Genomic DNA, 27,765 nt, shown 5'->3' on the forward strand with positions numbered 1-27,765 from the left:
ACCAGTCAAACAGCATCTCATACTTTTTCCATTGGCCATTTTAAACACATTTGCCCCGGCCACATCAGCCAACAGTGTTGGTTTTCCTGCGATCGGAGGACACTCTGAGTAGGCAGTAAAATTGGCTTGGCTTGAGACAACTGTGGCTTTGTGGTTTTAAGAGCAGCCAGTTTAGTCCCAGCTTCACGGGGTCACCCAGAGGCCCGACTGCAGCTGAAATCAGAGCGGGTGTCCCTCTTTCACTGAGGGATTTTCCCCCGGCTTCCACAAGAGAGGAAAAACTGAAAAGCAAATCAGTTTTGGAAATGCACTTGGCCTCAGGCAATGGTGGTGGACAATTATACCAAGCAGTGGAGCTTGTTATTTTTTTTCAGCTCTATTCCTGGATCATTTGGGGAAACTGGTGAAAGACAACGCAACTGCTAAAGACTGGTGGTTAGTGTGAAAATACGAGCGCTGTAAACAAGCCTACAGGATATGAGAATAAATAGCTGTTTCTTTATTTGTACCAGGTTGTTTATTTAATTATGAGGATCATATACATGTAGTCCACAAAATGTCTGCTATGTAACAGTGGCATTATTTTATTTAACAATGCCCAGAAATGCTTTTGATATTTGTTTAAAATGATATTATCTAAACAATCTGATTGAAAATTGTTTCTACACCAATTATGTGTCAGTATAGTTCAGAGATGGATATGCAGTAATCAGTTATGTCCAAAGAGAAACATTTTAAACTTTTCCTTGGGGTATATCATTTATTACATCAATCTTTCAACTTTTTTCAGTGGTTTTATATTTTATTATATGAAGGTCTCTCTCTCTCTCTCTCTCTCTCTCTCTCTCTCTCTCTAAAACATGGTTTCATCACCATTTTTTGGGCACTTTTCAAATGCCTTTGTATGTATATTGTTTTACCCATGCCCCAGACCTAATATTAAAACAAATTAAAAAACGAATTGAATTTTGATGTTTGTGATACAAAATGTAGCCATGGACTATATGTGATATTTTTATGGGCCTGTGATACAATCACAGAATTCACTGCCGCTGAAAAATAGACCAAATACAATACAGGTCTGCTGTTGGGATTCCAGCAGATTGTGTTGCTTTCCAGGATTCTCCTGGCACACAATGAAGGCACAGGGCCATTATCCTCGCATGGTTGCTTAAATAGTTCTCCCCGTATAATTTCAACATTAATGTTAAAGAAAAAAAATGAGCCCAACCAGCTCATATTTTTCCCAACATCATGACCACCTCATCACTCTCTTCTCTCTCTAATCCCCATAGACATGTTCAGCTCTGTGAGACCCTTCAAATGAGGCAAATAGTAGTATAGCAGCAGCAGCTATAGATGTCATAACCTGCACCATCTGTTTATGCTGAAAGATGTTGACTATTATGCTGTTCCAAACATTTATGACTTCCGTTATTCCGTGGAACACAAACTGTACAGTCAGAACTGTTATTGTACAACTTAAATAGATGCAGGCCAGGTAATGTCAAAAGGACATTTTTACCTTAAAAGTTTTCATTGATGAATCATTGAAACATCCATAAGACTTTTTAGAGCTGATCTACAGTACATGGGAATCACTTACAGCATTTAAAGTGAAAGTGAAGGTGAAAGTGACGTGACATACAACCAAGTAAGGTAACCCATAATCAGAATTTGTGCTCTACATTTTACCCAGTCAAAGTGCACACACACAGCAGTGAACACACACACCGTGAACACACACACGGAGCAATGGCCAACAATTTATGCTGCGGTGCCCGGGGAGCAGTTGGGGGTTCGGTGCCTTGCTCAAGGGCACCTCAGTCATGGTATTGAAGTTTATTAGTTTTTCAAACGTCCATTAGCCTTTCTTTACACATCTTTAAAGTTACAAACATGGAACAATGGCATAGTGACAAAAACAGTATACCTTAAATTAAGACTTTGCTTCAATTTATTAATGAGATAAGCTCTAGAATTTTGGACATTTTATTTTACAAAACTGTTTTTTTTTTTCTCACATTACAATGCTGTAAAAATCATCGCTCTCTCTGGGGTGGCTTTGATTGAAACAAAGACATTCTGGATTTAGGCCCTTTTTCACTGCTAAATATTTTCTTATCCAGTAAAAAGACTGTAATGCTTTGAATATTTTTTCTGAAATTAGATATCTGTTGAGGGGTGTTTGGGTTCACATTTGCACAACAGTCGAGGTTATTGACTAATTAAAGTCAATACAGATCCCTTTTTCCCCTTTATCATTACCTATGATTGATGATTAGTAGTGTGTTTATGACACATGACAATAAAACAAATAAATCTGTGTGTGTGTGTGTTTGTGTGTGTGTGTATGTGTGACTGAGGGTCTTAATTGATTTTTATTCATTCAACGTAAACTGATGTTCATTCATGATGTTCATAATTTTTTTTTAGAAACATCAATAGCATTTGTATTAAATCTATATTCACTGAATTTAATCGAATCAAATCATGAGCTTGCGAATCAGAATTGAATCAGGACATCTGAATTGAATCATTAGGATTGAATGTATGCATATTGTCAAATAAAATAATTTCAATATTTTCAGAGCAAAGGCAAACAGAGGTTGGTGTGATGTCAATGGCAACAAGATGGCTTCAATAATATATGCCTAAAATTAAGTAAGTAGAATTCACACTGACTAAATTGAAGGGCTTTAGTATTGTACAAGATGTAAATAATTATGTTATGAACAATTATTTAAATAAATAGTTCTCCAGTTTAAAATTTTTTTGATGAAATGCCAATCCAAATGTTATGATGACCAGAAATGTCTTGCAGCACATATAAGTCTTCTGAAGCAATACAATAGATTGTTGTTATTATTACACTTAAATTTAAATCTAAACATTGATCAAACTAACATCATTGTTTTTTGCACACCACATGATTGGTCATTACATGTATGACATGCAGTAATGACAGCCAAGGACAAATGATGTTTGATGTAATGCAGTGTGCTACTAGTTTGGTTCAGACTGTGGGAGAGTAAATAAGTTAAATTTCAGTCTGTCTATCATTCCGGCCCTTTGTGTTTTGTGTTGCTTCAGAAGAATTCTTCCTCCAATTAAATCCCTTGATCCAAACATTATTTTGCATTAGGGCTAAGAATTGGGAGGTCCAAATCAGAAAAGAATTCTTCTTTCACTTTTTGATTCATAGATTTATTTTGGTAGTTGTCAGCAAAGCAACCATTAATTTCCTTAATTTTCCCATTATACATTTAATATATCGCACGTGCTGCCTATAAATGCTTCAATTGTCGTGTGAGAAATTTTTGGGGCTTATGACCTATTGTTTGAGAAAGTATATAAAAATTATATAACTCTTTTTTGAGAGTAGTCTCTAAATGTATTACTTTTTGATAATTTTGATTATTTCAATCAATTTAGCCCTGTTCTGTCATCTTTGGGCTGTTTTTATGCTATAATAACACCTCTGATAACTGCCTTCGTTGTCCCCCAAACTACTGAATCAGATACATCATCATTATTTAATTTATCATTATTTTCTAAAAATTAAGTATATTTTTTAGCAAAATTTGACATAATTTAATAACATTTCAATTTCCAGGTATAATTTCTCAATTTTATTTTTAGGTTAAGAAAAACTGAGGCATGGTCTGATCACAGCCTAGTATAGTATTTTGTTGAAATTACACGTTGCAGAAATCTTGAATCTATTAGGAAGAAATCAATCCTTGAATAAGTTTTATGGACTGATATTTATGGTCGCTGTGATTTTGCCAAGTAAGACATGTTCCTGGATCAACATCTTCTGATGATCCTGGATCAACATTATTGTCCAAAAATATAGACTTAACCCAATCCCTACCCCTAAACCTAACCTTACCCATTATGTATTCTTAAAATCAGTGGGAAATAATAGCTGATTAACAAGGGAGTAGAAGCACCTAACTCTGATTGTAAGCCTAAAATAGATATATTCTGAAAAGTTATATCTCTGTTCTGATTGGTTGAGTGGAATGTTGTTCCAGGATCAACAAGGAAATTGATCCAGGAACATGTTGTACTTGGTGAAATCATGCTCGCCGATATTTATATAGCACAATTAAAAACAAACCATGTTGACCAATATGCAACAACTAAAACCACACACAACAAAATAAAACAATAAGACAAAAACAATTACAATTTTATTAGAGTACCATAAAATAAAGTTCTTCAGCATAATAAAAATAAAAAAAATTTTTTGGGTCCGGTTGAGTGGTGGTATATCATTATTTAATGTTTTATAAACTAGAAGTAAAATGCAAAAATCCACTCTGTAGTGCACCGGCAACCAGTGTAAAGAACTTTAGACAGGGATAATATGATCTTGTTTATGAGCAGCCCAGTAGTAGTTTTGCTGCTGCATTTTAGACTAATTGTAACTGTGTCATAGCTGAATGACTAATCCCAATGTAAAGAGAATTGCAATAGTCCAACCTTGAAGAAAGGCATGGATTACTTCTTCAATTTTTTTTAAAGAAAGAAAAGTCTTTACTTTCAATAAAAGTTGAAGTTGGAAATAGCAGGATTTCACAACAGAGTTAATCTGCCTGTCGAAGAGATTCATCAAACACAACGTCCCAAATTTTTTTAACCACGGTTTTACAACAGAGGACAGCCCACCCCAAATTTAGTTTAGGAGAAAAAGAGGAATCGTAGGGTTCAAATATACATTTCTGTTAAATTCTCATTGAGATTCTGAAAGATTAAAGACTTGTCTTTACATCAGTCAAACAGGCCAAGAGGGTATTCAAATCATCTGAATTTCGTTTGATGAGCAGGTAAATTTGTGTCAGTGTAACAATGGAATGACAGTAAAATGTTTTCTAATAATAGAACCAAGTAACAGCATGTAAAAAGAAAACAGAATTGGGTGAAACCCTGAGGAACCCTACACGATAAAACAGCTTTTATCATTGTTTGTTTCTTCTGATCCCATTTTCAAACTCAGCAATTTCTGTATTTCACTAATTTTCCACTGCGTTCTGTAGATATGATTCATTTTGATATGAATCAAAACCCTCACAGTCACAATGAACTTAGAGGGAAAACAAAATCCACATCTCATTATGTGCTCCCTGCATTTCTTTCATATTTTGTCAATCTTTTTCTCTGTTTCAAGACATTGGTGGTAAGATCTGGGAAGATAAGCTTTACCATCGTATTGCAGGGGTTTTGATATTTCAACATGCAAAATGTGTTCTTTCATTTGATAATGATGAACTCAGACAATAAATGCCAGAGAATTTGTGGCAATTGTTGCTGATTGAACTGGAATGTCAAAGTTCCCCTCACCCAGTACCTATGCCAGAAGTTTCATCACAAATGCAGTAGGTTTAACTTTCTCAACACCTTCATTTATTTCAACAGTTCAAATGTTTGTTTGTTTTTGAGATCTTGACTCTAAAGCCCCGTCCACACGGAGACGGAGCTTACCCCAATCAGATCTTTTTTTTTCCTCGTCTCAAGAAATATCTGCGTCCACACGAAACCGCATAATGATGTAGTATACATGCCAGACCAGTATGTGGCAGTGTAATTCTGCCACAGAGATACACTAAAAACAGAGAAGAAGACTTGGACTATGCTCATAAACCTTGCGTGTGGTACACAAACGAACATGGAACAATACATTTATTAATCAGTGTTAATGTTAGTTAATAAAAAGACAATCGTTCAGTGTTTGTTCATGTTTTTGTTGCTGTTACGTGACGTAGAGGTGTCTGACTAGGGGGGAGACGTGGGCTGATGACGTCATCGTTTCAGAAAATATACGGATTAGCCGTCCAGACGGCGTTTTCAAATTTATCCACTCTGGGACCCGGTTTCAAAAAATAGTGGTTTCACCTGATGAAAACGCCGGATTCGTGTGGACAAAACGCCTATCCGATAAAAAAAATTGTGCGTATTCACAGAAACGCGTCTCCGTGTGGACGGGGCCTAAGTCAAAGGTCTTTTTCCTAAACTTTTCACACTTAAATCTCCAAGTATGCACATAATTTCTCCAGGCACTATGTGAGTTTTGTTAACTTTTGTTGCCTCTTCTTCAGTCCAGGCCATTCTGGTGGAAATATTAGTGATACATTCAACTCTGGTAAAGTAGATGAAAGAACATCAGATTTTCTGTCAAAGGAGCTGTTTAATTTCACTATTGCTTCCATAATATCTATTTTTAACCACTTTTATGATAGCTTGATAGGCCAGTGGCTCCTCTGGAGAATTTGCAGTATTTTCCTCCTCTTCAAGATTCAACTTTTCAGCATTCTTCTTCCTTGTCTACATTATTCAGGATAGTAAGAATGAATGAGTAATGATTTCCAAATGACTAAAAGGTGTATTACAATGAAATAATTGAGAATAGCAGAGAGCTATTGAAAACACATTTACTCCATTCATTGCTGGCACAATTGCCCTTGTCCACATGATTTTTATCAAACAGCAAACAGGCAGCAGTGGATTTCTGGAGAGCTGTGGCTTTCTCCTTGTAGACTTTGTTAGATCCATGTTCTTTAAATTAAACAGGGCATGCACTGAATCCTGATCACTAACTGAAAACAACTCTTAAACAGATGAGCTCTTAATTCACCTTCATAATAACTGCTAATACTAGAGAAGTACATACTTTAGCCCCTCTTATATTAGATATACTGTATAATATTATATCATTTCCAAGAAGAAATAAATGACAAAGTATTTATTTCCATCTCATTTATTTGAATGGGTTCTCTTTGTCAACTCTCAGAAATTGCATGAAAATCTGATGATGTTTTGGGTTATATTTATGCAGAAATATGGAACATTCTAAGAGGTGCAAAAACTTTCAAGAAGCACTGTATATATATATATATATATATATATATATATATATATATATATATATATATATATATATATATATAGCTTTACCTATGAGTGAAATATATTTCCATCTAAAGCCTTAAAAAGTCTAATGAATGTATAATGAATACATTTTTATTTATTTACAAATGCACAGATTCTAAAAACAAATCAAACATTTTCTACAATTGTTTATATATATATATATATATATATATATATATATATATATATATATATATATATATATATATATATATATATATATATATATAAGGGCTGGTAAGCGATAATTATTATTATTTGTAATCTAATTAAGTACATGATGTGGTGATTAATTAATCGAAATAATCGCACATCAAATTAGGAGAAATTACTCCCAAAAGTTAATTTAAAACATTGTTGTGTAAACCAGCAAAAAGGCATTACAAAAAGTGGGTTCAGCAAGAAATATTTTATTTGATCAAATTGATTACATATTGCCTACTCTTTTGGACAATCTGAGTAAATGATGAAAGAATTGTATTTTTGGTTGGGTGAACTATTACTTTAAGGTCAAGTGTATCAAATGCGTTAATAATTTTAATGCGTTATTTTTCTAGCCCTAATAAATAAATAAATAAATAAATAAATAAATAAATAAATAAATAAATAGTATAAAAGTGTATAAACAAATCCAAATCCAAAAAAATCATGTTTTATGAACTAGGTGACTGATTAATTGGGCCAGAACCATGAATAGGCTCTTGGGTGAAATCTCAAAGCTCTTTGTCCCAGATGCCATGGTCTTGATCGAGGTTCATATGCATTCTGTGCCCTCCACAAGTGGGGATGGGTCCATGGGTGCATTCTTGGATGAACCCTCATTTCTCTTTGCCCTAAATGTAATGGTCGTGATTGATGGGCACGAGGGCTCTCCTGCCTCCTAAAATGGGGATGGGCCCATGGATATGTTCTTGGGTGAAGCCTCATATGCCCCATATGCCATGGTTGTGATTGAGAAGAATACACATTCTGTTGCCTCCACAAACTTGGCTGGAACCAAGTATGTGCTCTTGGGGAGATTCTTTGAGCTCTTCGTCCCAGATCTGATTGTCGTACTTGAGGGTCATAAGGGTTCCACAAAGTGGATTGAAGCCATGAATATGCTCTGGGGGGAGGTCTTCGAGTTCTTTGCCTCAGATGCACTGGTTCTCTTTGATGGGTATGTGGGTTTTGCTGTCTCCAAAAACTAGGTTGGGAACATGGACAGGCTTTTGGGTAAAGGTTACAATGAGATCTTCTTGGCAGTTGATGGGCACAAGAGTTTCGCTTTCTCCGCTGCTGACTTCTCAAATAAAAACGGCAGCATTGACAGGCTCTGAGGTGAAAGAATCTTTGACCTCTGTTATTTGTCTTTTTCCTCTTTGGAAGCTGACATCCATCTAAGTTGTCCTGTTGAAATAAAAAACAGACATAGTCATATATTGCTTCTACCATTTCAAGAAGAGGTTGGAAAGTAAAAATAAAAAAATAAAATTAACTTAAGAGGGACATACCAGTTTTTTTCTGCTGCATGCACATTTCCTTTTCAGATTAGGATGGGAACTTGGGCATGGTCTTGCCTGCTGCCTTTGGTTCTTCTTTTTTCTCCTTCTTTGCGGCTTCTGCTGTACCTTTGCATCCTTTATTGTGTGCTGTTTTTTGCGTGGAGCACATTTATTGTCTTGCTGAAAGGACAGAATGGGTGCTCCCAGTGGGGAAATTTCAGGCTCAGGTACTATCTCTGATAAACACAGAAGCATGGGCTCTTCCTCCGGGGAACACACATGCAAGGGTTCGTCTTCCGGGGAGCACATAAGCATAGGTTCTTCCTCCGGGGAGAACATAAGCATAGGTTCTTCCTCTGGGGAACACACACTTATGGGTTCTTCCTCTGGGGAACATTCAGGCATGGGTGCTTTTTTCAGAGTCTTGGCAGGTTGGGATACTCCATGTGACATCCTAGCCTTATTAGATGAGGACCTGTGTGGTTCCTCCACCCTTGTTTTGTCAAGATGGGCTTTAAGAAGAGACGGGCTTTGTGGGGTCCCGGTGTGCATGGATGATTCCTGAGAGGAACACTCAGGCATAGCTGCTTCTTGTGAAAAGCTCTCTGGCACAGGTGATTTCTGTGAGGATTTGACAGGCAAGAGGGTTTTCTGTTTCAAAGAAGCTTGAGACTTATGCTGCTGGTGCTTCCTTGTGGAACAAACGGGTGAAGATATTCCAGGATTTAACAACTCCAGCATGGGAGCTTCATCAGGGAAGCCAGAGAGTGTAGGTGAAGATGCTCCCTGAGAGGATGACTCAGGCATGAGTGCTTCTTGTGGGGACAACTCAGGCTTGGGTGCTTTCTCTGATAAACACACATGCATAGGTTCTTCCTCTGAGGAACAAACAAGCATGGGTTCTTCCTCTGAGGAACACACAAGCATGGGTTCTTCCTCTGAGGAACACACAAGCATGAGTTCTTCCTCTGAGGAACACACAAGCATGGGTTCTTCCTCTGAGGAACACACAAGCATGGGTTCTTCTTCCTCTGGGGAACAAACAGGCATGGGTTGTTCTTCCTCTGGGGAACAAACAGGCATGGGTTCTTCATCCTCTGGGGAACACACAGGCATGGGTGCTTCATCCTCTGGGGAACACACAGGCATGGGTGCTTCTTTTTTACCTTTGGCAGATTGGGTGACTCCCTGTGACTTCCTTGTCTGATTATGTGAGGACCTGTGGCGTTCTGTTGCCTCAACCTTTGCTTTGTCAAGATGGGTCATGGATCCTTCCTCAGGAGAACCCTCAGGCATGGCCGCATCTTGTGAAGAACTCTTGGGTGCAGGTGATTTCTGTGAGGACCTGTCAGGTAAACGAGTTCTCTGTTTCAAGGAAGATTGGGACTTATGCTGCTGGTGCTTCCTTATAGAAGAAACGGGTGAAGATATTCCAGGATTTAATAACTCTGGCATGGGAGCTTCATCAGGGAAGCCAGAGAGTGAAGGTGTTTGATGAGGGGAAGATGCTCCCTGAGAGGATGACTCAGGCATGAGTGCTTCCTGTGGGGAAAACTCAGGCTTGGGTGCTTTCTCTGATAAACACACAAGCATAGGTTCTTCCTCTGAGGAATACACAAGCATGGGTTCTTCTTCCTCTGGGGAACACACAGGCATGGTTGCCTCTTTTTTACCCTTGGCAGGTTGGGTGACTCTCTGTGACTTCCTTGTCTGATTATATGGGGACCTGTGGCGTTCTCTTGCCTCGACCTTTGCTTTGTCAAGATGGGTCATGGATCCTTCCTCAGGGGGACACTCAGGCATGGCCGCATCTGGTGAAGAACTCTTGGGTGTAGGTGATTTCTTTGAGGACCTGGCAGGTAAACGAGTTCTCTGTTTCATGGAAGATTGGGACTTATGCTGCTGGTGCTTCCATGTGGAAGAAATGAGTGAGGATAATGCCAAAGTAAATAACTTTGGCATGAAGTGGAAGCCATAAGGCAAGGGTTTTTGATGAGGGGAAGACTCAAGCATGAGTGCTTCCTGTGGAGAAAACTCAGACTCAGAAGCTTTCTCTGAGAAACACACGAGCATGGGTTCTTCCTCTGAGGAACACACAAGCATGGGTTCTTCCTCTGGGGAGCACACATTCATGGATTCCTCCTCTGGGGAACACACAATCATTGGTTCTTCCTCTGGGTAACACTCAGGAATGGGTGCTTCCTGTTGGAAACATTCAGTCACAGGAGCTCCCTGAGATGAAAACTCAGACTCAGGAGATTTCTGTGCAGTCTTGATAGACAAGTATGTTCTTTTTCTCAAGAAGGCTTGATACTTATGTAGCCGGTACTTCTTTGTGGATAAGACAGGTACAGATATTCCCAGGGTGAACAACTTGGGCATGGTTGTTGTATGATTGGAAGATGCTTCCTGGTGGGATCCTTTGGGAGTAAACGCTTCTGCTGGGGGTAACTCAAACACCGGGCCTCCATCTGAATAACTCTCAAGCAGAGGTGCTCCCTGTTGGTCCTTAGCAGGCATGTATAGTCCCTGCAAGGATCCTGTGAAACCCAGCATTCCTTGAGTAGAATACTCTAGTCTGGGTGTTCCTGCGAAACACTCAGACAGGGGTGCTTCTTTTGGGATATATTCAGTCACAGGTGCTCCCTGAGATGAAAAAACAGGCTCAGGAGATTTCTGTGCACTATTGATAGACAAGTGTGTTCTTTGTCTCAAGAAAGATTGACACTTATGTAGCCGGTAGTTCTTTGTGGATAAGACAGGTACAGATATTCCCAGGGTGAACAACTTGGGCATGGGTGTTGTATGATTGGAAGATCCTCCCTGAGGGAAACCTTCGGGAGTTAACGCTTCCACTGGGGGTAACTCAAACACCGTGCCTCCCTCAGAATAACTCTCAAGCAGAGGTGCTCCCTGTGGGTCCTTAGCAGGCATGTTTACTCCCTGCAAGGATTCTGTGGAACCCAGCATTCCTTGAGTAAAATACTCCAGCACAGGTGTTCCTGAGAAACACTCAGACAGGGGTGCTTCTTTTTGGAAATATCCATTCACAGGTGCTCCCTGAGGTGAAAACTCAGGCTCAGGAGATTTCTGTGCACTCTTGATAGACAAGTGTGTTCTTTGTCTCAAGAAAGATTGATACTTATGTAGCCAGTACTTCTTTGTGGACAAGACCGGTACAGATATTCCCAGGGTTAACAACTTGGGCATGGGTGTTGTATGATTGGAAGATGCTCCCTGAGGGGAACCTTCAGGAGTTAACGCTACCACTGGGGGTAACTCAAACACCGGGCCTACCTCTGAATAACTCTCAAGCAGAGGTGTTCCCTGTGGGGACTTAACAGACAAGCGTTTTCCCTGTCTCAAGAAAGCTTGATACTTACGTAGCTTGGAGTTCTCTGTGGATAAGAAAGGTACAGACTTTCCCAGGGTGAACACCTTAGGCATGGGTGTTCCATGATTGTAAGATACTCCCTGAGTGGAACCTTCGGGAGAAAACAGTTCTGCTTGGGTAAACTCAAACACAGGTTCTCCCTGTGGGGAACACTCAAGCACAGGTAATTCCTGTAGGGGGCACTTAAGAACCATTTCTCCTTGTATGCTCCCGGTGTGCACATATTCTCTCTGTGGGGAACATTTGGACAAATGTGCTTCCTGTGTGGAACACTTGGGTATGTATGATCCCTCTGGGGAACACTTGGGCAATGGCCTTACCTTTGAGACGTTTGCAAGCATAGATTCTCCCTGTGGGGTATCAGCTGGCATATGTGCTCCCTGCAGGGATCCTGTTGAAACTGGTGTTCCTTGAGTGGAACACTCAGGCACAGGTGATCTCTGTGGGGACTTAACAGGCTTAGTTGCTTTTTGTCTCAAGGAGGCTTGAGGCTTATACTCCCGGCGCTCCTGAAACAGACATGAAGGCTTTGATCGCCCTTTCTGGTCATGAAGAGTGGGTATAGATAATCCCAGAGTGAATAATCTCAGCATGGGAGCTCCCTGTGGGGAACACTCAATCACAGGAGCTGCCTGTGGGGAACACATAGGCTTTGGTGCTCCCTCTTGAGAACAACCAGACACAGGTGATCCCTCTGGTGAACACTTGAACACTTGACCACCCTCTGTAAAACTCTCAAGTAGAGGTTCTCTCTGTGGAGTCTTAGCAGGCATGTATACTCCCTGCAGCGATCCTGTGGAAACCACAGGTGCTCCTGAGAAACACTCAGACAGAGGTGCTTCCTGTGGGGAACACTCAATCACAGGTGATTTCTGTGGGGGCTTAACAGGCTTAGGTGCTTTTTGTCTCAAAGAGGCTTGAGGCTTATACTCCCGGCGCTCCTGAAACAGACATGAAGGCTTTGATCGCCCTTTCTTGTCATGAAGGGAGGGTATAGATAATCCCAGCGTGAATAATCTCAGCATGGGAGCTCCCTGTGGGGAATAGTCAGACATGGTTGGCTCCTTTAAAGGATGTAAGATTGTAAATTTATAAAATCGTGGAATTGTGCTAGTCCACTTGTGTCTGCAACATTATCTGTGAAACACTGCGAGAGAAAGAGAGAAGAGATAAGTTGAGTAAAAACACAGAACACAGAACTCGACATGGTATCTTGAAAATGTGGCACTCATGCATGAGACACATTAAAAGCAGAGTGAAGCAGTGCAGTGATAAAATACTGTATTATTCACATATAATATGTTAAGAAAGAAAAACTATTTAAATTAGCGTAGCTGAAAACACATAGAATTGAATTATTCTCAAAATGAAAAAAGTTATGCCTAATGTAAAAGGTAAAATTTTATAACAAATGAAATATTTATAATAATATGAAACAGGTTGTCTCTGTATTGTTAAAATATAACATATAAACTTGAATAATTTAAAAACAATTATTGCAGCTTTATCCATAGGTGTTATCAATGTTAATAATTAAAAGGAAAATATGTAAAATCCTCACTTTTTATGAGAATGCATCACTGGTGATATCATCTATGTTAATAAATGATTTATTATTAAATAATCTAAAACCATAGAACAGTATGAATGGTTTTAAATTCCAATGGGCAAATTAGATTAATTTTGTGGTCGAAAAAAAAAAAATCATTTAATGCCATGTTCTAGGTACCTGTATGGCTTTAAATAAATATACATGGATCTATTTCTCAAAAGAATATTGCAGGTAATTTTAATTTTTATTGATACTCATGTAAGTATAAACGCCAGTGAATATTAATGGATGCAAGCCAATATTGAATTTAAGACAAGATAAGTTTAAAATGATACTGAAAAAGGCATTCAACTTTATATACTTTTTACATATAATGCATTTGAATGCTTGCATGGAGTTGAATGATATATATCTATATCTATATCTGTATCTGTCACTAATATCTGAATTAACATGAGATAATGTTTAACAGCTTGTTAGCAAGGTATCACTAATATCTGAATTAACATGAGATAATGTTTAACAGCTTGTTAGCAAGGTGGAAAGTAGCTATTATCTTTTCAACAACAAAACGAGATACATTATTGTTTGTCAGGATTGAGTGTAACATTAGCATAATATTAGATGTATTAACATTTAGCTAGAAAATCGCATTTTAAAAATGAAATTTGGTGTCATTATGAATTTATACAGTTATACACGGTTATATGTAAATTTGTATGAAATGTCTTTATTTATTTGATTTCTGTAGCTCATTCTTTAGTGCGTTTAGCCCACACAGAAATCAAGATCACCCACAAAAAAAAAATTCTCACTCTGAGCTGAACTTAAAAGTTAGCAACCCTGCCTGAAGAAAATAAAAGCTTGCAGGCGGTATAGTAGCCAATTAAGGACACGGTTACGGTGTTTGTAAAATGTCTGTGAAACTTGCTCAGTTAATGTCTCAATTGTTTAATTTTTTATGTTAATACTGCAAATAAAAGCAGTTGAATGTGAGAGGACTTTTCTTTTTTTGCTGAGTTTATATTCAGTGTAATTGTAAAGTGTATCTTTAAATGAAAAGATTAAGATACTGGATGAAAAGCCTACTCACAGTCACTCGTTGATAATACGGTGCAAATGCAACTCTGCTCTCTTTTATATGCTCCCAACGTTCTAAGAAATTAATCACTGTGACGTCAATGGGCAACGTCACGAGGCGACGTCACAGAGAGGGGAGGGGGATCACCGCGCCGCTTTATTGCTATTCCCGAGTACTTTCATAATTCATTCAATAGGAATTAATACGATTTTAATGATTAAAAATAAATAAATAAATAAAAAACATTACTCAACGAGTCAGGGTTTTTATATCTTTAGTCTCCCTATACATTTCTTACAAGGTCGATCCTGATCATGTAAATGTTTATTTGTTTGAGTCGGGAATTTCCCCTGATATTTACATTTTAAAACTGCAAATAAAAGCAGTTGAATGTGAGGGGACGTTTCTTTTTTGCTGAGTTTCTATTCAATGTAATTGTAAAGTGTATCTTTGTCTGAACGCACACTGAGAAAAATTTCTCTTTTTGTAAGACATGAAAAGATTAAGAGATACTGGATGAAAAGCCTACTCACAGTCACTCGTTGATAATACGGTGCAAATGCAACTCTGCTCTCTTTTATATGCTCCCAACGTTCTAAGAAATTAATCACTGTGACGTCAAGGGGCGACGTCACGAGGCGACGTCATAAGAGAGGGGAGGGGGATCACCCCGCCGCTTTATTGCTATTTCCGAGTACTCTAATAATTCATTCAATATGAATTAATACGATTTTAATGATTAAAAATAAATAAATAAATAAAAAACATTACTCAACGAGTCAGGGTTTTTATATCTTTAGTCTCCCTATTCATTTCTTACAAGGTCGATCCTGGTCAAATGTTTATTTGTTTGATGTCAGGAATTTCCCCTGCTTATTAATGGCAGTTTATATGCATTAATAGGGGAGGGATAATAAATCGATGTGCTTTATTTTTGCGATATTCCCGGCCGCGAGGCGCTATCGATACTCTTGCACCAAGTAGCCTGTCGATTTTTAAAATATATAAATAAGCTCTACATACAAAATTACATACAAAAATTTAATAGAACAGATTTAAATTCATACAGCGGCTGTTTACCACGTTGGCTTTCTGGCTTGGCTTTCTGGAGCTCCAGTAAACGTTACCTCCCCAGATAGCAAGCAGACTTTCAACGTTGGTTGTAAAGGTCAGTATCGGTCGTCGATCAAATTTCGATGTTGAATCAACGTTCACTATTTGGTCGGAACATCAGAACGTTATTTAGTGGAAAATAAAGCATCAATTCAAAGTCGAAATAACGTTGACTCATCAACCGACACAGCCGACGCATCTGATCGAAATCATAACAGGATCTATGTTAAAACTTGACCAGAGGAATCGGAGATCTATGCGTGCACTCTCACAGAAAGAAAAGTAGTAACTACATGTATTTCTCATCATTATTTTATATGGTCTCGTGGGTTGTCCGTCTGCCACTGAATATTATAGGCTAAGTTAAAGTCTGAAGTGGATTTTTTTTTAAGGCAACAAGCGGTGAGTAAACAAATAGAGAGGGTCGAGTCAACTATTATGTCTCATAGTATACACACACACAAGCAGATTTTGCAATGGGCTGAATCGGGGGTTGAGTGTTTATGTAAATTCTGCGTGTTTTAATGAGCGCGCGCTGAACACTGAGTAGCCTTCATTCAAACACTGTAGCGCAGGGAGTTGCCATGGAAACGGGGCGACACTGTCAAGCTGCAGCTCTGTTTCTTGCTGCTGTTTTCAAGTATCCCAGAGTGCAGTCTGGACGATGGGGCGGGGCGACACGTTGGGGCGGAGCGACACGTGTCGCCCCGCCCACCTCAGCGGTTATTGGTTTATGATTAAGATGAGCTTATTGGTGTATAGATGAGTGACGATTTTACAGCTTATTGGTATAGAGAATTATGACGCTATTAGCAGGATTGGAATGCGGAAGTAGACACTAAGATGAATAAACTTTTAATATAAATTAAAAAGTGAATATACATGTTGTGTTTTTGCATTTATTGTTGCATTTCCATAACATCCCGTATAAATACAAAGATTTTTGGATTACGACGAACAGAATAAAAATAAATGGTCTACTCCCTCAATGGCTGTAGTGTAGACGCTACCTCGGCATTACTCGCTGGTTTGAAAATGACACGGCAATATTATGCGAAGTATGGTTATGTAGATAGTCATGGAGTACCTTGATTTATATATTCAAATAATATATACATACATATATATGTGTGTGTGTGTGTGTGTCGTATGTGTAACAAATTGTCACCAGTCTCTGAACTTCACCAATAATATTCTGAACATTCCCTTGGCCCCTACGAAAATTTACTATGGTTCTGCTACAGTAACTATAGTAAAACTATGGTGTTTTTATAATTACAGCTCACAGTAATTAATGTGCCAACAAATATTTTTACTACAATAAATCCATGGTTACTTTTTGCAAGGAAGGAACTATACAGGTTCTAAAGAACTTGCCCAAAAACACTTGTTACTTTCTGTTATTTGTTTTCTGAACTGCACTACTGAAAACCTCATTAATCCTCACAATCTTGTCACAACTAAACTAAGAATCCATTATGAGCAATGCATAGCAAATCATGTTATCATCAAATATGAGAAACCTTAAAGAATGATAGACTGATGTAAATGACTGAAACCTGTTGTCATGCACGTGTTTTCCATAGCTTTTTTATTAAAACATTATACAGTGCAAAGTTTAACTTTAAATTACATCAATTAATAATCAAAACCAGTTATTTCCCTTCAATGAACTTAACACACAAATGTGTTTCATGCCGCAAAAAAAAAAAAAAAAAAAAAAAAAAACAGTCCTTGGAACAAAATCCTGTGTAAACAAAAGCCCAGAAGATCACCACGCCGGTCTCTTCCCTGTACCCTGGTGGGTTAAACTTGAAAAGGGCTCTGCACTGCAAGCGTTCCCTGATGCTGTACATCCGTCTGAACTCGTTCCGGTCAGGAGACAGGAGGACAATTCTTCCAGTTGGCCACAACTTATAGTGTAAAGACAAAATACATGAAAGATAATAATAATAATACAAAAAAAGTTTAACAGCCTTCTACTACAAAATTCAATTGGAGAATGAGCATTAAATGGGGAAATCTTACTCTCTAGCCAGGCAAACTGTGCCGCTTTCCGAAAAACTTCGGAGCACAACCCTAAACCATCTGCAAACCAGAGAAAGTGTCAAATATGCAGAGTCACCCGCCGACAAAATAACTTCCCTGAGGATTTCCAGTGGAAGCTGTTGAATCAAAAACATACATAGGTTTATTTATATATGTATATAAAAGTTATTAAACATTATATAAACACTGAATACAGACAACCTTGCTTTAAAACTCTCATTAAAAACTCTATAGATTGTTGTCACAACTGCATACTCATTCTTTTATAATAACACTAATAAAATGTTAATATATACAGTACTGTGCATAAGTATTAGTGTTAGTATTTTCACATTGAAAAAAAAACTGTTTTAAGCCAATTATTTATATCTTTTGCTGTTGTGTGTCAGTAGGATATATTAGTTTACATTTCCACACATTCATTTTGCCATTAATTGTAATAATCCAGTGAGATATTTGTATATATTTGTATGCACGATCCACATGAAGATCTTTTACATTGAATATAAATATTTCTATCTTATATGGTGAACAAAATCCACATTAGATCGCAAACAGAAGTTATTTAAAAAACTTGCTGCTGTCTGAAAATGAATTAAGCTGAAATGTTTTTAAATGTCCTTGATGCTGATGTTAACTGATAGTTATATATTAAATAATCCACAGTATTGACCAATATAGTACTTGTACATAATACCAATTTCACATCTGAACAACTATGTAGCTGTAATAACTAAAATACCTCTGCATGTACACACATATGTAATTATTAGTTCTTAATGAATGTAATAACCTGCTTTGCTGGACTCTGCCTGAAGACATGGTGAATGGTGAAGTTCCTCCCCTCAGTGGTTGAGCTCTAAAAGAACAAATGTCAAGAGGTAGGTATATTGCTAGATATAGTACAGAGTAATGTTTCATGTGGCAACATTCAAACAGCTACATACATTTGCGGAGTAAAGCTGTCCAGGAGAACAGAACACCACCACCTCCTGATCATGTCATCCTGAAAAATAATAATAATAATAATATACACACAAAAATCATGCATGTCTGTTCAAATAACTTGACAAATGTGATGCCATACCTCTGTAAAATCGAACCTATGAACTAAAGCCATGTACAGAGTGTACTGTTACAATCCACAAAGAACAATAAAATGAGCAATTTATAACAATTATTAACAATAATTATTCAAATTGAACGTACCATGGATAAATAAATGATCGAACATCGCATTTCATATTATAAGATATTTACACAACCACTTTTACTCACCTCAAGCAATCAACGGAATAGCGTTATTACTCTGCTGCTGTAGTTGCCACCGTTCTGTTTGTTTCAACGCAAACTGCTCCCTGCTGGCTCGGAGGAAAATGTCAAAGGCGGGGAAAACAAATATGGGCGGGGCGACACGTGTCGCTCCGCCTCGAAGTGTCGCCAAGCCCCATCGTCCAGACTGCACTCTGGGGTTACTCGCTGTTTTCACTGATTTCGGTAAGTTTAGGAAATTAAAATTGCACAAATATCATATGCCATTGTTCCTGACATCTCTCTTGCTTGTCTTTGACCCGCATCTGTTGAATTTACTTCATACAAATAGTTTAGTGTTTTCGAACAAGTTTGTGCAACCGTAGAGGAGGTAACGTTAACGTATGCTAACTCCCTAGACTGAGCTTTTCATGAAGAGTTTGGGCTTTCAGTAACACATTTATGTGTAGATGAGAGGCATTGAAAGTTCTCTAAACTATTAGCTGGTCATTTTTCGATGGATGATTGAAAATAGGCTTTTTTATTTAACCTAAATATACACTAACGTTACCGTTAATCAGTGACGTCATTACATCAGCGTCACAGTTCAAACGCATTTTGATCTCGTCTAATGGTAAATATTGATAAAAACGGTTCAGGATATTTATTAAATACATATTTGTTCTCTTTTCTACATTTCTAGTAGCTCGGTTCCTTGTGATAAAACTGTCGTTGTATACTAAATATTTGGCTCTGTGACAGATTGTTATGCTTGTTATATTTCTAGATTCTTCTACTGTTTGATGGCCTTCTGCATCCCAGAGTCTGGGCCAACCTCCTGTCCAACAACATCTCCAAGGCACACTGAACTATATGACTAGCAGGTTTACCCCAAACATACACTAATGCTATCCTTACCAATTGCTGAAATAACATTACAATTTAAAATAGCAGTTTTCAGTGAAATGTAATTTATTTCTGTGATGTGCAGCTGAATTTTCAGCATCATTACTCCAGTCTTCAGTGTCACATGATCTTCAGAAATCCTTCTAATATGCTGATTTACTGCTCAGAAACATCTCTGATTATTAACAATGTTGAAAACAGTTGTGCTGCACAATATATATATATATATATATATATATATATATATATATATATATATATATATATATATATATATATATATATATATATATATATATATATATTACATGCATATTTGTAAATTTAAAGTCACAGATAATTCTTTTTAGTACTAACAATATGTTTTTTTTTTTACTAATTCTCTCCAGCAAACTCAACATCAACAGTTTCACATTCTGAGGTGCACAAATCCTGTTCTACAAATAAGAGAACAACAGTATACAAGTGCTCAGTTTAGCCCCTTTCACACTGAGGTTCTAGATAATACACAGGTAATTTGTCCTGGCAATTGTTCCAGGATTGTTAGATTTTGGTTCATTCACACTGCCAGTGATTTTCTGGAATCTGTGTGTGCGTTCACACACAAACCATAAAGATCCCTTAAAGACACATGACATTACGAAGTGACGTGTTTTGTTTCACTTAAGCTGGCGAACGATGTCAGCTTCAGAACGGATATTGAGGAACTAACTGATCTCTGTTTCATTACAGTTTGCACATATTTTTTCGCTACAAACATTGATCTGCCTTTTTTTTTGGGACCACCGTGCATTGTGAAAGGGGCTTTAGTCTAGCACACTACACATTACTTATTTACTATTATTATTATTTAATTTTTTTTTTTTTTTTTTTTTAGAGCAACTTGAGTAGAAATTAACTGAATAGAAAAGGTAAGTGCTTTTGGAAAATGACTGAAGACTCAGCTGCTCAAATTAGTAAAGGCAGGTCATTCTACCATGATCTTATCTACAAATACTACTATTCTCATGAAGTCTGTAAATATGTCCAGTTCTAATAAACACATTTCAGGAAAAAATTATTTAATAATATGAGCAAAATGAAATGCAGCCCTGCATAAATCTGGTATAACTGAGCCTGTGAATTTGTTAATTTGTATAGGATTTATGCACCTGTAGTGAAGATTTTGAGAAGGTTTTGTTGTGTTTGTGAGAGAAAAAGAAACAAAATACAAGCTTGCAACTCCAAAAACATTTTCTTGATGATTTATTTAAATATTCTCTACAAATACAAATACAAATTCCACTGTCACAAGTGCTCAATTTTGTTATAATAATGAACAAAGTGTCTCGATTGTACAGTAGATGTACTGTATGCAAATATAACAAAGGGACATTAACAATTGAATATTCAGGGGATGCGAACTTGTCACCTTTAAGTAAAAATTGACAATTTCGATCCAAAAATCATTTGCATTTTTTGAGTAGATCCAAAGAGTTGAATACAAAGTGAATTAGTTAAATAGCACATGCTAAATAACACAAGTAATTTTTTGTTTACATTTTATATATGTTATAAAAAGAAAATAAATACATGTTTTAAATCAAATGTTGCCATTTTAATCATGTAGTCATGCTGGAGGCGTGGCGTGTGGGCGGAGCTAAAGAATCACGAGCGCGAGTAAGCTTTTGCGTTGAGAGCGTTTGGAAGCTGTGACATTACCGTGAGGAAAAAAAACCATCATCCAAAACAAACCATGGCTAACAGTCAGATTCAGCCGTATAGACGGTTTCAACGGCAACAATATAAACAAACGTTACTTAGACTTCCAGATAGAATAAATAACAACAGCCAAGTCCCTCTAGAGTAGATATTTTTTGATAACAAACAAAATATGTTTGCTGCGTGGATCAGGCGGACTTAATGAATATGCAAATTCATTATTTGCCAGCAGGAGATGTTTTAAAGCATAGACATAAAGTGCGAGAAATAGAGGTTTCCCCAGTAACAGCTGTAAACAAAGCAGAGCTATGCTCACACGCTGCTTTATCAGGCATATAACATGCAAGTCTTCCTTCAGAAATACAGTGATATAAAAACACCTGTGCCTCGCTTTGATATTTAAACATATAAATGTAAGGAATAATAAAACTGCAGTACGTAACGTTACTCATGTTTATTCAACTAAGCCTTTTTGAAAATGGATCAGTTTTAAAATTGTGGCGAGTCTCCAAAAATAAAATAAATGTATGGGAAACACATCCCACAGCACAACCACCTGAGCCCAACTTCAGTCTACTCATCACCTTAAAGGGGGGGGTGAAATGCTCGTTTTCACTCAATATCCTGTTAATCTTGAGTACCTATAGAGTAGTACTGCATCCTTCATAACTCCAAAAAGTCTTTAGTTTTATTACATTCATAAGAGAAACATAGTCTGTACCGATTTTTCCCGGAAAAACACGACCGGCTGGAGGCGTTGTGGGGGCGGAGCTAAAGAATCACGAGCGCCAGTAGGCTTTTGCGTTAAAAGCGTTTGGAAGCTATGACATTACCGTGAGGAAAAACAAACCATGGCTAACAGTCAGATTCAGCCGTTTATTTATGATCCAGAATCAGATCCCGAGGCTGAAGCTGAACGAGAGCAGCAGCAGCAACGACTCGCTCCGAGCGGGGCTCGAACCCGGGTCTCGGCATGGGAGGCGGACGCACTAACAAGGAGGCAGAGATATTTGAAGCAGTTTTACTCACCGCCTGCGGTTCCAACACACGATTGTGACCCTTTTTCGTTGGGATTGCATCATCCTTAAGAAATAAATGATACGCAAATCCGGCGTCAAACTGGGCCTTGTTTGTAAAACAAGCATCTTCGAAATGCAGGGAACAAACAAAAACACTTGCACAACTCCGTTGATGCTCTGTAAAAATAAACTCCATCCACTGGTCCCTTAATGCTGTTTTTTTTTTTTTTTTTAGTAATCTGTGCAGGGTTGTCTTGCCCTGGCAACCAAAAACACACTTCTTTTGTGACATTTCGCGCCGCTCTCGCTCTGATCAGTGAATGTCTGTGCTCTCAGTGCTCTGCTATACGGGAGCGCGCGCTCTTCCGGCAGAAGTGCCCTAGGACCCATATAAGGAAATTCCGCTCCATCTAACGTCACACAGAGCCATACTCGAAAAAAACTTTCCGAAACTTGTGACAAACTGGAAGAGGTATTTTTGGAAACTTTGGAAACTTTGTCCATGTATAACTCTTTAACAGTGTAAAAAACTCAGTATGCATGAAATAGCATTCCCCCCCCCCCCATTTAATTATTTTACAGCGTTATTAAATATAGTATTATTTATTATGCTAAAATAATGCTAATGCACTGAAATGAAAATTATTGGCTGAAACCGAAAACCGAAAATGAGAAAACCAAGGCCGAAAACCGAAACCGAAACACTGAACGAAATTATGACAATTATTAGTCCCATTGCATTTATTGCTATGACCGTGTATTAACTTTACTAAAATTAAGACATTGCAATTGCATATATTAATATTAAAGTTTGAAAGATAATTACAATTACATAACTTATTTTAAAAAATACATAAAAATACATAATTACAAATTATGCAAATATTTATTAAGCACATTGCAACAATGCACGGTATAAAATAAAATTCAAACTAAAAATGTATCCCACTCATGTGTATATTAAGTAATAATGTACAGGCCTACTGGCCTGCAGAAAGGTTTTAAAATGAACTGTTCTCTCATAAAAACAAAGTGCATTTAGGTGAAGTGCATTTTAAATTTTTCTCTGTAGGACTAGAAAGTGCATTACTTCTCCAGTAGGCAAGACTGTTATCACTTCTGGGGATGAGGACTTCAGACAGATAACCATCTAGCTGTTGAGCAGTTGAGCTTGTCATCTGCCTGATATTTGAGAAATATTTGAGAGAGTGTACTTAAATCTAGCAGAAATATGGCTACAATCTGATATTATATATATATATATATATATATATATATATATAATGTCACATACAGTATATAGTAGCCTAAGAACAGAATAGCCAACATATTATTATTATTTGAGGCACTTTCTTGCAGATTTCCACTGAACAGAACTGGTGCAGAGACTAGTCTTTTTTTCTGCGCTCTGATCTCAGTCTCCTGCGCTTGGCGCTTCTCCATCTCCACGCGGGTTCTCCGCATCCTGGATCATTTCTCGTGCACGCTGCCTTATTTCCGCATCCAAGTAATGGTCTTTATAACGCGGATCAAGCACATTTGCAATGAAGTGCAGAGGATCCGAAAAGATCTCATTGAGACATGTGCAGTGTGTGTAACAGACTCTATAAGACTGTACTTTTCTTTGTTTTTACTTTGTGGTCCATCTTAATCTCTTTGTTAGGAGATGCTTTAGTGCTGCGAATAAAGGAATAAAAAGAGAGAGAATGTTCTCACTGATGTTCTCACTGGTGTAAAGTGCAGGTCGCGGGTTCTGTTTGCGTCATCACAACATTTCGGCCGTGTTGTTTCAGTGATAAAAGTCTATCGGCCGGAAACCGAAAAGGCCATTTTCGGCCGAACATTTTCGGTGGCCGAATATTCCCTACTAATTTATATGTTTGAAAAGTTTACTTGCATTTGATAATATGATGGCATGCATCCCACACGCTCTTAAATGTTATATTCATGAAAATTATATGATATTATTGAAACGGTCTTTAATTTTAAAAATAAAAATGCAAGTACAATTTTAGATTGCAATTGTAGCCCTGCTGAGACATGACTACTGGTGACACGAGCGTTAGTAGAGATCACTGTTGTGTTTTGAATTTTGTTTTTACAGGAAAGAGAACAAAGTTTACCTGTCAGAGAGCAATGGGCAAACAACAAACAATAAAAGACATTCCTACTTAGTCTTGTAAATATCTGTGTTTTCGTTTTGACATATGTTCATTATTTATCTAAATTATTTGTTATCATGTTTAGGAACCCTGACATTTGAGTGAAGAGAGCAGATAGTAGTTGATAGTGATCCGTGATTAGGCCCAAGGTTCAGCAGGCTTGTGTTCAGAGGATTCACTGCAACATTTATAGAGTAAAAGTTTTATCATTTGTACGTGTTTACAAAGTCAAGTGATTTTAAAAGAGTGCAAGAATAGGCGAAAGAGCAAACAACAGAACAGACAGCTTTGATAAAGATTAATCCATATTAATTTATACTGTGAACACACTTTCACTTTCAGTAAGAGTTTCAACATCTGGAAAAGCAGTTGGAAACTGAGAAGATAAAACATTAGGGGTGAATTTATTATTTGAGGTTAATGTTTGTACTGGGCTACTTTTTAGTTTCAGCAGCTACCGTATCACTGTGTTGTTATGAAGTCAGTTGTGCCAGACAATTTTGGAGGCAGAGACTGATTGTGGGGGGCACTAATAGGGAAAAATCCTAAACTGTTGGAATAATGAGTTTTAAAGGGTTAATTGTGAAATAGTGCAAGGTAAGAAGCGAAAAATTTTATATTCTATTCAGATGTTAAATGATTTAAATAATAAGTAATGCAACCTTTTTTGTCGAATTTTAATTTGAACATTTATAATTTCATGATTCATGTAAATTGCAGTTGAATGTGACAAGACGAAAGGCAGGCCTATTATGCATGATTAGAGGAACACTCCACTATTTTAAAAAATAGGCTAATTTTCAAACTCCCTAGAGTTAAACAGTTGAGTTTTTGAATTCATTCAGCCGATCTCCGGGTCTGGCGGTAGAAATTTTAGCTTAGCAATAAAGATCATTGAATCTGATTATACCCATTAGCATCTCTCTCCAAAATGATAAAACAGTTTCTATATTTTCCCAATTTAAAACTTGTCTCTTCTGTAGTTACATCGTGTACCAAGACCGACGGAAAATGAAAATCGGAACTGGCTGAGTGGATTAATAAACGGTAAAACTGAACTTTTTAACTCTAGTGGTTTTGGAGCCTATTTTTGAAAATAGTGGAGCGTTCCTTTAAGAGTGAATGTGTGTATACTTTCAAATACTGCAAATTGGTCAGTTTGGCATTTTGCAGGTTATCGAGCGAGTGGGTGGCGACTAGGGCTGTCACTTTTAGTTGAAAAATTGATTGCACAATCAATCGGACCAACCAAAAAAAGTTTCGAAATGAAAATAAGGAATCGATTTTAACCAAATATGTACACTATTAATTAGAAAATAAGTAAACAATAAAAATTTGATGTATCAAAACTTACAAACAAGCAGAAAAAGAAAATAAAGAATTCCGAAAGTGCAGTATGCTTTGCGAAAGCCATACAGAAAATACCAGCAATTTATTTACGCGCCTATAAGACCCAGTGATGTCGAAAGGGACTTCTTATGCTGTGTTCACACCAAACATGAATAGAGCGTCTGGGGTGAATGATTTCAATGTTAAGTCAATGTAAAGACACGTTTACGTGCGTCTGGAGGTCTCGCGGCGGGGTATAGGCGAATTTGTCTCATTCACGCATCTAGTTACGGGAGACTCTGAGTTATGTAGAGGACCATTGCAAGCTGACAGCGACTGGCTTTTGTGGTGGAAAATTGGCAGTAATACCCCCACCTTGCGCAGCTGTGCCTGAGTGTCCCTGGGACATCAGTGCGGTCGGAGCGCGTCTTCTCAACAGCTGGACATATAGTGAATAAAAAAATGCTCTGCTCTGGACCCTGAAAATGTTGATCGACTTGTTTTCCTGTCCAATAAATTTGTAATGGCCCTAGCCTTTTTGCGAATTTCATTGTGCCGCCTAGCCTAAGTGTCGGTTAAGTTCAATAAAAAAACACACATGGCCTGTTCTCAAGTCCATTTAAAGTTTAATTTTTTGAACAGTTGTTTGAAATGGATTTAATCATTATTTAAAATAATCTTGGAGATTTTAGAATTGCCTAAATCATAAATGTGGCCGGGTTGAAGCCAGCAGTGATGTTTTTCTTTTGTTATGGCAGCCATCCACTCTGTATATATATTTTTTCGAGACTGTTGCACTCCTGTTGCTGTTTGTTATTCTGCACGAAACTTCATGCCAATAAATAAGAAATATTACTGATTTGTGCGTTTCCAGCGCTCTCTTTACGTTCGTCCGTCCGTTATTTGACGTTGGAAAAGGAAACGTCTGCAAAGTAGGCTAACTGTCAATATTGTTTCTAATGTGTAATTTACTCAATTTTAACTTCTTTGAACTATTTTATCCACAATATTTTAAATGAACCTTCTGCACTTGTCTGTGTTTCTGTTTTCAGACACAAATCTGTCTACATCTCCTAGATCACAGATAAAAGAAGGGATAGGAATTGGCAGCTTTTTTTTGCAAGTTTGCTTTCCCAGTACGTGGGCTGAGTCCATTCCCCTGAGAGCACTCTTAACAGCATGTTCTGCGAAAAAATCTGTTGAATGCTGGTTGACTGTCACTCTTATCTGCACCATGACATCACACAAAAGAGGAAATATGACTGTGCGGACCTGAAGTCAGCTGGGTGAAGTTTTAGCAGAGAAGTGAACTGCTTCAGCACCAGTATTATTCTCCATAAAGAAGAAACAAAAGACTGGCTGGGTAATATTTAGATCAGGTGACTCACTTAAGTAGGGCACTGGGTCAGGGCCACTGCAAAACATAGTTTTGTGAATTCGTGCATGATGTTAGTATCAGAGGTGTGAAACACAGCTGTTTAGAGTTATCATGGAATTTTGTTTGTGAGAAAAAACATTTCTGGAATGCATAAAATTCTTGTTTTGCTTCTCACTGGAAACCTCATGGCTATCATTTTATGAGAAATCTAGAGGTGAGCCGAGACTTTTAACCAATTTAAAGTGTGTAAAATGGAAAATAGTATAAATTCAAACACTGAGCATGGTAGTTTACTGTTTGTAGTGGACAAATGTAAAAAAAAGTCAATAGCTACATTCACATAGTGTTTGCTGACAACTGTATTTACTAAGGTGTCATTCATGCTCGGTATACTGTACATATTCAAGTAG

The 27,765-nt window shown here is 37.5% G+C and overlaps 1 protein-coding gene and 1 long non-coding RNA gene across 2 annotated transcripts; one reads left to right on the forward strand and one right to left on the reverse strand.

Moving 5' to 3' along the window:
* Positions 1 to 7,559: 7,559 nt before the first annotated feature.
* On the reverse strand, positions 7,560 to 13,086 carry LOC113079953 (nascent polypeptide-associated complex subunit alpha, muscle-specific form-like). Its single transcript, XM_026252201.1, has 2 exons — positions 8,430 to 13,086; positions 7,560 to 8,325 (listed from the first exon to the last, which is right to left on the reverse strand). The coding sequence occupies exons 1-2, from the start codon at positions 12,867 to 12,869 to the stop codon at positions 7,609 to 7,611; spliced, it is 5,157 nt and encodes a 1,718-aa protein (XP_026107986.1). The 5' UTR covers positions 12,870 to 13,086; the 3' UTR covers positions 7,560 to 7,608.
* Positions 13,087 to 19,087: 6,001 nt separating this feature from the next.
* On the forward strand, positions 19,088 to 21,367 carry LOC113080006 (uncharacterized). The gene is made up of 4 exons (XR_003281789.1): positions 19,088 to 19,106; positions 19,648 to 19,744; positions 20,156 to 20,187; positions 20,644 to 21,367. It is a non-coding gene; the product is annotated as an uncharacterized LOC113080006 (long non-coding RNA).
* Positions 21,368 to 27,765: the final 6,398 nt, after the last annotated feature.

Source organism: Carassius auratus, chromosome 5 (assembly GCF_003368295.1).
Source record: "Carassius auratus strain Wakin chromosome 5, ASM336829v1, whole genome shotgun sequence".
Classification (NCBI taxonomy): domain Eukaryota; kingdom Metazoa; phylum Chordata; class Actinopteri; order Cypriniformes; family Cyprinidae; genus Carassius; species Carassius auratus.